Here is a 13,500-nt window from a genome sequence, read left to right as displayed (position 1 = left end):
AGCGCCGGGCAAGCTCCAACCAACTGGATCCTGTACTCAAGCCGAACATCGAACCCTCTCAGTACCCGCAGGCAACCGCAAAATGGCGTCCGCCAATCTCGACAATGCAGAGGCCCAGTGGCGGGTCCAGTTCGAGGCCATGAAGACCGCCTTGGCTGGCCTGAAGCTCCCCTCAGAACCCCCCTCCGATGTGGACTTTGACGATGATTATGAGGGATACTCATCCGGAAGCGGCGCACAGGACGTTTGGGACTTTATCTCTGATGATGAGGATGACGACTATAGCAGCGATCAGCTCGACGGTCACGCTGCTACAAACGGAGATGCCTCCTACGGCGCTGCGTGGTTCGCTAGCAAGTGCTCGGGTGTAGCTGCGAAGAACGGCCTAGCCGACGATGTGTTCGAGAACCAAATCCTGAGCGTCTTGACATCTGGCCAGGGCGACGAGGAGCTTCAGTCTCAGCTTGCCGATCTCATCGGGTTCGACGACTTTGACTTCATCATCGAGCTGCTCGGTCATCGCACCGATATTGTGACGGCTGTTACGTCTCAGGGGTCTCAGGAACCGAAGGGGAGACTTCTCAGCAAGGCACAGCGCGAGGAGGCATTGCGACGACAGGACTATGAACACAAGAATGCATCGCTTGCGCCTGCCATGACCAGAGAGGTTCAATATCCCCATGTGTACAAAGCATACAACGCCGGGAATTCCCTCAGTCACTCCGGAAAGAAATACGCTCTTCCGACGGGGAGTGAGAGACTCCAGTTCGACAAGTACGAGGAATACGCCATTCCAGCAGGAAAAAAGGGCGTCCTAGGCCCTGGCCAGAAGTTGGTCAAGATTTCAGAGATGGATGGTCTTTGTCGCGGCACCTTCAAGGGCTACAAGACTCTCAACCGTATGCAAAGCCTGGTGCACCCAGTGGCATACAGGACGAATGAGAACATGCTCATTTGTGCTCCTACCGGTGCTGTGAGTCACCGCGCGGCCACGAGGGTCCTCACAAGATACTGATGTTCTGTCGTAGGGTAAAACGGACGCCGCCATGCTCACAATACTGCAAACCATTGGTCACTACTGCACCCCCAATCCTATCGAAGACCCGACTGTCACGGATTTCGCCGTCGAAGCGCAAGATTTCAAAATCGTCTATGTTGCTCCGATGAAAGCCCTGGCGGCTGAAATTACCGAAAAGCTTGGCAAGCGACTGGCATGGCTGGGCATCAAGTGCCGCGAGTTCACTGGAGATATGCACCTCACCAAGGCCGAGATCGTCCAAACCCAGATCATCGTCACCACCCCTGAGAAATGGGATGTGGTCACGAGAAAGGGAACCGGCGACACCGAGTTGGTGCAGAAGGTCCGTCTCCTCATCATTGATGAGGTTCACATGCTTCACGACGAGCGTGGTGCTGTCCTGGAATCGCTCGTCGCTAGAACTGAACGCCAAGTCGAGAGCACCCAATCGTTGATCCGTATCGTCGGTCTCAGTGCTACGCTTCCCAATTATGTGGACGTTGCCGACTTTCTCAAGGTCAACCGAAATGCCGGCATGTTCTACTTCGACGCTTCTTTCCGTCCTGTCCCGCTGGAGCAGCACTTCATTGGTGTCAAGGGTAAAGCTGGGTCGAAGCAGTCCAAGGAGAACCTGGACCAAGTGGCTTTCGAAAAAGTCAGGGACATGCTCCAAAGAGGCCACCAAGTCATGGTCTTCGTCCACTCGAGAAGAGACACTCTCCTCACCGCCAAAATGCTCCACGAAAAGGCTATCGAGGACTTCTGTGTGGACCTGCTAGATCCCACTGGCCATCCCAATTACGAGAATGCGGTCCGAGACATGAAGCAGTCCAAGGCCCGTGACCTGCGTGAACTGATCCCAAAAGGATTGGGTGTTCACCACGCTGGTATGGCTCGCTCCGACAGGAACCTTATGGAAAGGCTCTTTGGCGAAGGTGTCATCAAAGTCCTCTGCTGTACGGCAACTCTTGCTTGGGGTGTGAACTTGCCCGCAGCCGCCGTCGTTATCAAGGGAACCCAAGTGTACAGTGCACAGGAGGGTAAATTTGTTGACCTCGGTATCCTCGACGTGCTGCAAATCTTTGGTCGTGCGGGTCGTCCCCAGTTCGAGGACACCGGTATTGGCATGATTTGTACCACGCAGGACAGACTCCACCATTACCTGACGACTGTCACGGAGCAGCAACCGATCGAGTCCAAGTTTTCCACGAAACTCGTCGACAATCTGAACGCCGAGATCGCACTGGGCACAGTCACCTCGATCCCCGAGGCTGTACAATGGATCGGATACTCGTACCTCTTTGTACGTATGCAGAGGAGCCCCATGAGCTACGGCATCGAGTGGGCCGAGATCAGAGACGACCCTACGCTCGTCCAGAGACGGCGGCAGTTGGCCATCCAGGCAGCCCGTACTCTGCAGCAAAGCCAGATGATCGTCTTTAACGAGGTGACTGAGGAGCTTCGCAGTAAGGACATTGGCCGCATTGCCAGCCAGTACTACATTCTACACACTAGTATCCAGATCTTCAACACCATGATGCGCCCCATGGCTACGGAAGCTGATATTCTCAAGATGATCAGCATGAGTGGAGAGTTTGACAACATCCAATCCAGGGACTCGGAAGAGAAAGAGCTTTCCCGCCTGAAACACGATGTTGTGCCTTGCGATGTCGATGGTGGCATCGATACACCCCAGGCAAAGACGAACATTTTGCTGCAGGCTTACATCTCGAGGGCTCAACCGGAAGATTTCGCGCTTGGAAACGATCTGAACTACGTTGCTCAGCAGGCTGGCCGTATCTGTAGAGCCCTGTTCATGATCGCCCTGAATAGGAGATGGGGTCACCAGTGCTTGGTTCTTCTTACCCTTGCCAAGTCCATTGAGAAGCGCATCTGGCCATTCCAGCATCCCCTGCACCAATTTGATTTCCCCAAGTCCGTGTTCAACCAGCTTGACGCCAAGGAAAACCTGTCAATAGAAACAATGAGAGACATGGAGCCTGCGGAAATCGGCGCTCTCATCCACAACCAGAGCGCTGGCAAGAAGATTTCCCACATCCTCAACAACTTTCCGACAGTCAGTGTCGAAGCCGAGATCGCTCCTCTCAACCGCGATGTTCTCCGCATCAAGCTTTTCATCGAGCCTGACTTCAGATGGAACGACCACATTCACGGAACGTCCGAGTCGTACTACATCTGGGTTGAGAACTCCGAGACATCGGAGATCTACCATCACGAGTTCTTCATTCTCAATAGGAGGAAGCTTAACGACGATCACGAACTCAACTTCACCATCCCGCTTTCGGATCCCTTACCGACTCAGATTTATGTGCGAGCGGTCTCCGACCGATGGCTGGGTGCTGAGACGGTGACCCCCGTCTCCTTCCAGCATCTTATTCGCCCCGACACGGAGAGTGTCTATACCGACCTCCTGGACCTGCAACCGCTGCCCATTAGCGCGCTCAAGAACCCGGCGCTCGAGGAGATTTACGCCCAAAGGTTCCAGTTCTTCAACCCCATGCAGACGCAGATCTTCCACACTCTCTACCACACGCCTGCCAACGTTCTCCTCGGCTCTCCCACAGGCAGTGGCAAGACGGTCGCGGCAGAGCTGGCCATGTGGTGGGCTTTCAGGGAGAGACCGGGGTCCAAAGTGGTCTACATTGCACCCATGAAAGCCCTTGTACGCGAGCGTGTGAAGGACTGGGGAGCGAGGCTGGCTCGGCCTCTAGGACTGAAGCTGGTTGAACTAACAGGTATGATTTGCGTGGCGCCGAGCCTGATTTTCCCACTGACGACGTCCCCTAGGTGACAACACTCCCGACACTCGCACGATCAAAGATGCCGATATCATCATCACCACGCCTGAGAAGTGGGACGGTATATCTCGTAGCTGGCAGACGAGAGGCTACGTACGCCAAGTGAGCCTCGTCATCATTGACGAGATTCATCTGCTGGCTGGCGATCGTGGCCCGATTCTGGAAATCATCGTTTCTCGTACGTGCAAGCCGTCATCCTCGGCCGCCCGTGTCGCTGACCTCTTTAGGCATGAACTATATCGCGGCATCCATCAAGAACTCTGTACGCCTGCTCGGCATGTCGACGGCTTGCGCCAACGCCACTGACCTGGGCAACTGGCTCGGCGTCAAAGAGGGTCTGTTCAACTTCAGGCACTCCGTCCGCCCCGTCCCCTTGGAGCTCTACATCGACGGCTTCCCCGAAACCAGAGGCTTCTGCCCGTTGATGCAGTCCATGAACCGCCCGACTTTCCTGGCTATCAAGACGCACAGCCCCGACAAGCCCGTCATCGTCTTCGTCCCCTCCCGAAGACAGACACGCTTGACTGCGAAGGACCTGATCAACTACTGTGGCATGGAAGACAACCCCCGCCGCTTCCTCCACATGGACGAAGACGACCTACAACTAAACCTCGCCAGGGTTAAGGACGACGCCCTCAAGGAGGCCATCAGTTTCGGTATCGGGCTCCACCATGCCGGTCTCGTCGAGTCGGATCGACAACTGGCCGAGGAGCTCTTCCTGAACAACAAGATCCAGATCCTGGTCGCGACCAGCACCCTCGCCTGGGGTGTCAACTTGCCCGCCCACCTTGTCGTCGTCAAGGGCACGCAGTTCTACGACGCCAAGATCGAGGGCTACAAGGACATGGACCTCACCGACGTCCTCCAGATGCTGGGACGAGCCGGCCGGCCGCAGTTCGACAACTCGGGTGTGGCCCGCATCTTCACAAAGGACGCCAAGAAGGACTTTTACAAGCACTTCCTCCACACCGGCTTCCCCGTCGAGTCGTCCCTGCACACGGTGCTCGACAACCATCTGTGCGCCGAGGTCTCGGCCGAGACCATTGTGACGAAGCAGGACGCCCTGGACTACCTGACGTGGACCTTCTTCTTCCGCCGCCTGCACAAGAACCCGTCCTACTACGGACTCGAGGTCTCGGCCGAGGAGCATAACAGCATCGCCGCGCAGACGCTGGCCAACGATTACATGATCGACATGATTGACAGGTCCCTCGACGAGCTTGCGCAGTCCAGCTGCGTCGAGGTCTTCCCCAATGGCGACGTCGACCCCACCCCGATGGGCAAGATCATGAGCTACTACTATCTTTCCCACCTGACCATCCGGCACCTCGTCAAGCACGTCAAGGCGCAGGCCTCGTTCCTCGACGTGCTCGCGTGGATGTCCCGCGCCACCGAGTACGACGAGCTCCCTGTCCGCCACAATGAGGACCTCATCAACGAGGAGCTCTCGCGCAACCTCCTCTTCCCGGGCAGCTCCTTCGGCCTCCCCATGTGGGACCCACACGTCAAGGCCTTTCTCCTGCTGCAGGCGCACATGTCACGCATCTCTCTCCCCATCACCGACTACGTCGGCGACCAGACCAGCGTCCTCGACCAGGCCATCCGTATCATCCAGGCCTCCATTGACGTCACCACCGAGCTGGGCCACCTGAGCACCTGCCTCGAGTTTATCAAGCTCCTGCAGTGCGTCAAGTCCGCCCGCTGGCCCACCGATCACCCCACCTCCATCCTCCCGGGCGTCGGCGTCGACACCCTCAAGTCGGACAAGTCCGACCTCGGCCTCGCCAAGGTTGCCGCCCTCGCCGCCTCCCCAGGCAAGGTCTCCAACCTGGCGAAGCAGCTCTCTGTCCCGGCTCATCAGCAGCCCCGCTTCTCAAAGGCCGTCGCCCAGCTCCCCAACCTCGCCGTCTCCGTCCCAGAGGCCACGGCGCTGTCCGTCGCCGTCGACCTGCGCCGCCTGAATCCGCTGACAGAGCGTGACGCCCACGTTTACGCGCCCCGCTTCCCCAAGCCCCAGAACGAGGGTTGGTTCGTCGTCCTCGCCGACCCGGCACGCGACGAGGTTATCGCCGTCAAGCGCGCCGGCTGGTCCCAGGGGCCCGGGCGGAGCGTCGCCGTCGGGTCCAAGCCGTCAGCCCGCGCCAGCCTCAAGGTCCCCGAGGCCACGCAAGGCCGGAAGCTCGAGGTTATTGTTGTCAGCGACGCGTACATCGGGCTGGAGTACCGCGTCGGCGTCGACGTCCCCTCGGCGCCCGTCGTGGACGACGACGTGGACAAGTCCAAGAAGGCGCAAGCGCAGCAGGGCAGCGGCGCTTCTCGGGCGTGAGAGGTGCGGAGTACTTGTCAAATATGCAGATCTGGCGGAGCGTGGTTCAAGTTTGGTATTAGATGCGACCGATGCAAGAGAGATGCTATGATGCGGATGAAGAAGGATGCTACATGCTGCGGCCTGCTGCTGCTGTTGGCGTTCTCCTTCGCCAAGGAAATGCTCCTCCTCCCCCCCTGAGACGGGAACCGTGTAGACCAGAACCAACCAAATGAGAAAAGTTCCCACCTGCGGGCAAAGCCTTGGAAAAAACAAAAACAATGAACAGTACCCTCTCGCGAGAGATTCTGCCCCCTTTCCATGTAAACAAAAAAAGATGAAGGCCGACGAGGGCATCGTCGGGCGAGACATGAGCACGCGTATGAATAAAGAATGAAAACACAAAAACAACCAAAGTCGGGTCCCAAAGAAGCCAAAGAAGAACAAGAAAAAAATACAGTCCCTTTCCATTGTGCCGTGATCCCGAAAAGAGTAGTTGCAGCTTCCCAAACATGGAAACGAAATAAAATAAAACGCCATCGCACCATGCTGAGCTGTCTGTCCCAAAGAAAATGTGTCGTGTTCCATGTTTCGTGTTCGTGTCGGAGGGGCGTTGTTGTCGTTAGCTGTTTGATTAAGCGTATGCTGGCGCTAGTCTGGATTGAATGGCCGTCGTCGCCGACGCGTTGGTTCTCCCTCCCTATCGCTCCCCCCTGTGTGTCTCCCAAATGCCGATGCTTCCTCCCAGGTGTGAGAGGAATCCGTAGAAAGGTGAAAGCATTCGTCGTCGTCGTCGTCGTCGTTGTCGTTCGTCGGGGTATCCCATCATCTCGTGCTGAAAAAAGTCCGATTCCACCAGTCCCGTCTGCCCATGGTATGCTGAATGCATCTATGAATAAAAAAGGGGGGACGGAAATAGATGCGTATGGAGTCCCCTCCAGCTCCCCTGCACGTTTCTCCCCTCTCAAGAGTTTCGTGCTCGGAAAATGTGAAGAACGCAGACCCAGAGACCCTCCTCCTAGTTCCAGTGTCGTCTCTCCCAAGGAAGGAAATCAGTTAGGTGCCGCTCTCAACAGCACCTTTTCCTTGCCTTGCCGGCCGCCTCGTCGGTCTCCTGTTCCGTTCCGCCCTGCTCGACCGTAACCGCCGGTGAGAAGTTTGGCGAGAACAGCCAGCTCCGCCTGTCGCGACCGACGCGGAAGCTGCCCCTCGGGTTCATGCCGTCAAAGTAGCCGCCGTCCATGCCGGCCTCGTAGCCAGGCGTCCCCGGCGTGGCCATGGCCATGAGCAGCGCCTGCTGCATCTTGCGGTTCTGCTCAACCAGCTTCCGCGTCACAACGCGGAAAACCTCCTCGACGCCCTCGCCGCTCTCGGCGCTGATCTCGTGGCATGCGTCCCAGCCGACCTCCTGGCCCCAGAAGCCCGACGACCGCTTAGAGCTCGGGCTCCGCGGCTCCCCGCCACCCCCGCCGAATGTGCTCGTGCTCTGGTATACCTGGGACGATGACTGGCGTGGGTCGGAGGAAGAAAGGAGAGAGGGCATGCCGTTGGGGGTAGCGGTGGGTGGCGGCGTGGAGGCCTGCCCGGGGGCGAGGTTCTCGGCAACGTACGCTATGCAGCGCTCAAAGGGAACCTCACGGCGGGAGGGGTCACGGGCGACCATGTCTGCTTTCGTACCTACGACGTGGAGGACAACGTCGCCGGGGAGATTACGGCGTAGCTCGGTGAGCCAGATGCCCATCTCGGTGAAGGACTGGGCGTCGGTGATGGAGTAGCAGAGAATGCAGGCGTTGGCGCCGCGATAGTAGAGGCGGGAGATGGACCGGAAGCGTTCCTGGCCGGCTGGGACAGGGGACGGTAGGTGTTAGTCAACGTTTGCGGTTGCGGAAAAAGATAGACACGAAATGGGTGCAACATACCGGTATCCCAGATCTGTAGGCGTACCATGGTATCGGTATCGGTATCAACGACGCGCTTAGTCATGAAGCTCGCGCCGACGGTAGACGTCGTCTGGGCCGGGTTGAAGGAGCCTTTGCAATAGCGCATGACGAGGCTCGTCTTGCCTACGTTCTGGGAGCCGAGGACGACAATTTTGGCTTCGAGGGACGACATCCTTGTTCTATCTCGGAGAGAAGGGGGTTATTGGGAGGATGAGGAGGATGAGGGGGAAGAGGGGGAAGAAGAAAGCGCGGGTCGCGCTCCTTTCGGAATGGTCGGTCGGTCGGAATGCAGCCAGACAAACTTCAGTCGCTCCAAGAAGTTCGATGGTGATGCGACCGAGGGAGGCGGCAGCGTAGAGGGGGAGTGGAGAGAGTATATGGAATTCGGTGAGGGAGATAAGGGGAAAGCGAATGTCGGCGTGAATGGTAGTTTTTGTTGGAGAAATGGGGGAACACACTCGGACGGGAGTGGCTGTCGTCCTAATCCTCGATGGGGGAAAGTTACCTTTGCGACAATGTGGTTCCGAGATCAAGGTAAGACGACCGTTTGGTTTCGAGGCTCCCAGAAGGTGCGCGAGGCACGTAGTGATTGGGCGACGATGCGGCTGACCCGTCTCCAGTAATATCTACGTAGTAGGGGGTAGCGCCGTTGCGCATGGACAGCACAATAGCCTTTTTCTTTTCTTTTTCTTCTTCTTCTTCTTCTTCTTCTTTTTTATTTTTACTTTTTAGGTGCGAGGTCCTCTTGTTTCTTACAGAAGAACGATTGGATGGGCTGGATCTAAGCGTGGTCACGCCGGCGTCAGGTCAAAAACGTAGGCGACCACGAGGTCAGTGATCGGCCGATGGGTACGCGTGTTTTTAGTGGCGGCGGCAGCGGTGGAGGAGGTGGTACGTGTAGTCGTGGTGGCGCGAATTTGCGACCAGTGAGTTCCGAGGTAAGGTACTCCGTAAGCAGGAAAGATAGTAAGAAATTATTGATGATGGATGGCAGAAGTCGCTGAAAAGAGGGAGAGCGATTCGACTCTGACGGAACGAGCGGCAGGGGATGGTGATGTGGGCGCTTGTGGTGTTTTTTGTTGATGTTTTTCTATTCTTCTGTTTTTTTCTTTTTCCCTTCTTTATTTTTATTTATTTTTGGCCCTCTGGTTGCTTGTTTCCGTAACATGGGGGGGGGGGGGGGGGGGGTAAGAGGGGAGCATCACGGACGGGGAACGGGGGAAGATATGGAATCGGCTTTGTTTTGCGGGGCGGCGAACGCGTTGTCTTTGTCTTGCTCATGCGTGGGAACTCGTCCGTTCACGCCTTCTTTTAAAGCACAAGAGGGCTCGAACGTGGGTCTCGGAAGAAGTGGTAAATTGGAGTTGCATCTTCTCTTCATCATCCGTCTTCTCTTCGAGACTGACGGGCCGCCCGAGGAATCGGGTTAAGTACCTGGCCGACGTTTGGGTCTTTTACCAGTAGAGGCCGTGGGTTGGGATCATGGCTACCGCTCTTGCCCAGTTAGTAGTGCCAGGAGAGGAGAGACACAGCATATGCCATCTGCTTCTGGTGACCCCAACGGTTCCTAGAGAATGCAAGTTGCACGTTAAAGATGGGATGGAACCTGGAAGGGATGCTGCATGCATGGGCGGGAGGTCCGGCGTATCAGGTATCGACTAACAACTTAGCTTACCCAGAGTTTACATGGCAATTAATGTAATGCACCTAGACTGATAGGTAGAAGACTCAGTTCGATGTTGAACACGGGGACAGGGTCTCTCTCTGAGATGGACGCCACAGAGCTGTGGGGGGGGGCCTGGGGGCCTCGTTCAGCTTTCCAGACAGCGTCTTATCGCTGCATTTCAGAGGTGGTCGCGTGGTGAGTCCCCTTCTCCACCCTTTGGGCCCACAGATGCGTCATGTCGTCATCGCCCATCGAGGGCCGTTCCTGCGATGGCCACCCTCGAAACCTACAGCTGACCATTGAGACGAAGAGGACGAGACATGGTATCCGTATGCTGTCACCCGGTACCCTGTGGGAGGAATAACATGCACGGCCAAACCCAATTGGACCGTCCTCGGCATCGCGTCCGATAAGCCGTCAACCTTTCTCTCTGTCTTTGTCAGCTACAAACTCAGTCAACAGGGTAGGCAGTTGGATACGTCAATACTGAGGTACGTATTGTGTTTATTCTAGAAACCTCCTATCGTATTGTTGAGTATCGGGCATGATGCTGTGTTTTTTTCTGACTGTGTCAACAGCGTTGTTGTGCACCTGTGTGTGCAACCTCGAGGGGGACCGCTTTGTCACCGTACCTGAATGCGACCTCGAGGGATCGCCTTGGATACGTACCTCAGGTTCCTTTCTGCCTTCTAATTAGCTATTTACTTGGCACACAACAACTGCTCCTCTTCTGGCAGATGCGGCAGCCGTTGACGCCGTTGATACTGGTCAAGTCTGGACAGCTCACGACTCTCGCCACGCTACATTTCCAACTCTTGGAAGAACCTGTTCGGTTCATTACGGCGATCTGAGGCTCATAATTGTATGTAGTAGATGGGATGCTCTTCCAACCCTACCCTGCTAAATTTAGGCTCCACCATGTTTCGGGAAACGCCGATCTCAACCCCCAATAGCAACCTCGCCATGCACATCGTCACACATCGAGTCACAGATCGCACCTCAATCATAGACATTAACGATTCTTGTTGTCTTGTCTCATCAGGCATATGTCTAAAGGATATCATGCTTTTTTTTTGTCCAAATCAAACCTCCCCCCAAAACACCAGAAAATCGACGCCAACACCAGTGCAAACAGGCTTTTCCCTTTTCTCCATATTCACAAGATTACGTGCACAGTCTTTGCGATGCTGGGCGTGCCCTGTGGCGTGGAGACGAAGAGGTAGTAGTACCCGGGGAGCAGGATGCCGTAGTCGTCGGGCAGCGTGGCCGAGTACTCGTTACCGCTGACCGTGACGTTGAGCGGGACGCGACGCTGGTCGCTGTTTACCGAGTGCGTGACGCTACCGAGGCGGATCAGCGCCGCCGTGCCCTGTCCCTCGACGCCCTCGACAGTGAACGTTAGTGTAGCCCCAGCCTTGATGGGATCCGCACTAATGGCCGAGATCACGGGCCGCGCGGCGCGGCTGCCGTCCTCGTTGAATAGGTAGGGGGGCTCAAAGATCTCGCCGTCAGAATGATCGACAGTCTTGTCGCAGCCGGCAGTCGAGTCGCCGACATTCTGAACCCAACACATACCGCCGCCGCCTGAGAAAACGGTTGCATCGGGCAGGAGGATTGATACGGAGTGGTAGTTTCGCGGTACAGCCATGGGCGCCATCTGCTTCCACTCCCTGGTCTCTGGGTTGAAGAGCTCGGCGACGAGAATGCCGTCTGTGTTGGTGAAGACCAAAGACATACGCTGGCCACCCGTTACAAGAACCTGACCATCAGGGAGCACCACAGCATTAGCAAACCCACGGGGGAACCCCATGTCGGCGACACGCTCAACCTCCGCTGGCGTGTTGGGCTCGCCGATGGTGGTGATATGCGCGCGCTGGGTGGCAGGGCTGTCTGTGTAGTCAGGACTACCGCCAGCAGAAAAGATCTTGCCAGCAACAGCATCGTACATGACCCAGACGCCACACATGGCGTCGTCATCGTCACGAGTGGCGGCCTTGGCGACGGTCCCGTTGCCCTGGATGCCGTACCAGTGCTGGTCCTTACTAGGGCCAGCCTGGAAGATGCTGCCGTTCTTCCATCCAAAGAGCCAGGCGTGGTTGTCCTCGCGCCAGATGCCCTCGTGGTCGTTGGTCAGCATGGGCCTGAAGTCAGCGCCAGGGAGGTAGGTCCACGCGTTGGCGACAGGGTCGTACACCTCGCCGTTCTTGCCCACACGCTCGCCCGAGTAGGCGCCTCCAATAGTGAAGACCTTACCGTTAGACAGGGTGCACGAAGTCTGGTATCCGCGGGCAAGCGTCATGTTGGGACCACGGGTAAACTCGTTGGTGGCAGGGTCGTAGATGCTGACAGTATCAGCGTCCGAGCCTCCCTGGATCAGAATCCGGCCATCCTCAAGCTGTGAGATGCCCGGGCAGAACATGTCGTGGTGCGTGTTGGTGACAGTCCGCTGGGAAATAGCGCCAGTGGCAAAGTCATAGTCGCCGAATTGGGTCATGCCGGAGGCGCCGCTGAAGGCGTCGTTGCTCCAGGAGGAAAAGAACAGCAGCCTGCTGGGCTCGGGGTAGGACGGGACGATATAGGCAGCAACGGGGATCACCGGCAAGCGGATCAGATCACCCCATTTCCCCTTGACCGCCGGGTCGATGTTTTCGGGAAGACGAATGGTGCTGAACTGCTTGTCCTGGACCCAGAAGATGGATGTGGCGGGCTCGGCAGCCTTGATGGCACAGGCGTTGTTGATGTGGTCAAAGACGGACTTCCTGCAGTCCTGCGTGTTTGAGCAGAGCTCGGCGCACGCCTGAATGGTGGTCACGCCCTCGACCACCTTGGCATTGACACCAGTGTAGTCAGTGTCCGGGCAGATGCGGTACTCAGCGTTGGTCTCGGGGACGCGGTAGGATGTTTCGTTAAAGGAACAGGTGGAGATGAAAGCACCCTCGGGCAAATCATTGGTCAACCGGATGGTTTCGAAGCGGTCATCGGCAGCCCATTGCATCGGGTTCGTGCTGTTCTTGACGTCGCATGCCTTATTCACATTGTCGTAAACGGCCCTGTTGCAGCGAGCATCTGAGTCGCAGATCTTGGCGCATTCGAGGCTGGACTGGATATCTCTGACGGTCTGAAGACTGGCGCCACCGTTCTGGTAGTCGGAACCGGGACAGAGGGTGTACTTGACTCCGATGGGGGTCTCCCAGACGGTTTCATTGTTCGGGCAGCTCGTGATGGCCGCGGATGCGAGTTGTGAAAGGAGAGAGGCGGCCGCAATGGCCTTGTACGCGCATGAGCGAACCATGTCGACGCGAGAATAGTATAGTTGGTGAGAGCGAGTTTGTTGTGTTAAAACGAATGTGGTTGCTTAACGGGAGCGAGTATGAGCGAGTGTAGTGTGTAATGAGTGTAGTTGGTGTAGTGACTGTGAGGTACGTATAATAAAAGAGTGACGTGTACCTCATATTAGAATTAACACATGAAAACGAAGCAGCAAAAAGAACGAGAGACTGCTCGTGAAGTTGCCGGTGAGAGCGACGTGAGAAACAAGAGGCTCTAAGAGGGGGGAGGGAGGTTCGATATGTATACACAACCGCCATAGGACCTAGGTGGTGTAGACATGCTCACGGGCACGACATCCTTTGCGTCCTCGGAAAAAAAGTGGAAACCCCTGCCAAACTGCGCCTTTGCAAAGGTACGGGAGTTGTCCGGTAGAGCCCGCCGAACGGGTCATGCTTTGTCGGCGCCAGGGCTGGTCATTGACG

The 13,500-nt window shown here is 56.6% G+C and overlaps 4 protein-coding genes across 4 annotated transcripts; 1 reads left to right on the top strand and 3 right to left on the bottom strand.

Moving 5' to 3' along the window:
* Positions 1-82: 82 nt before the first annotated feature.
* On the top strand, positions 83-6,163 carry GLRG_02808 (Sec63 Brl domain-containing protein; the record flags this gene model as incomplete). Its single annotated transcript, XM_008093493.1, has 4 exons — positions 83-973; positions 1,029-3,774; positions 3,827-4,015; positions 4,065-6,163. The coding sequence occupies 4 exons, from the start codon at positions 83-85 to the stop codon at positions 6,161-6,163; spliced, it is 5,925 nt and encodes a 1,974-aa protein (XP_008091684.1).
* Positions 6,164-6,272: 109 nt separating this feature from the next.
* Positions 6,273-6,656, bottom strand: GLRG_02807 (uncharacterized protein; the record flags this gene model as incomplete). The annotated part of the gene is made up of 1 exon (XM_008093492.1): positions 6,273-6,656. One exon carries the CDS (start codon positions 6,654-6,656, stop codon positions 6,273-6,275), a length of 384 nt encoding a protein of 127 aa, XP_008091683.1.
* Positions 6,657-7,211: 555 nt separating this feature from the next.
* GLRG_02806 (Ras family protein) lies at positions 7,212-8,254 on the bottom strand (the record flags this gene model as incomplete). Its single annotated transcript, XM_008093491.1, has 2 exons — positions 7,212-7,984; positions 8,062-8,254. The coding sequence occupies 2 exons, from the start codon at positions 8,252-8,254 to the stop codon at positions 7,212-7,214; spliced, it is 966 nt and encodes a 321-aa protein (XP_008091682.1).
* A 2,650-nt stretch (positions 8,255-10,904) lies between these two features.
* GLRG_02805 (kelch domain-containing protein) lies at positions 10,905-13,040 on the bottom strand (the record flags this gene model as incomplete). Its single annotated transcript, XM_008093490.1, has 1 exon — positions 10,905-13,040. One exon carries the CDS (start codon positions 13,038-13,040, stop codon positions 10,905-10,907), a length of 2,136 nt encoding a protein of 711 aa, XP_008091681.1.
* Between the last annotated feature and the right edge of the window lie 460 nt (positions 13,041-13,500).

Source organism: Colletotrichum graminicola (genome assembly GCF_000149035.1).
Source record: "Colletotrichum graminicola M1.001 genomic scaffold supercont1.8, whole genome shotgun sequence".
NCBI lineage: Eukaryota > Fungi > Ascomycota > Sordariomycetes > Glomerellales > Glomerellaceae > Colletotrichum > Colletotrichum graminicola.
The sequence above is the reverse complement of the archived record's forward strand: the minus strand, read 5'-3'. Positions and strand labels throughout refer to the sequence as shown.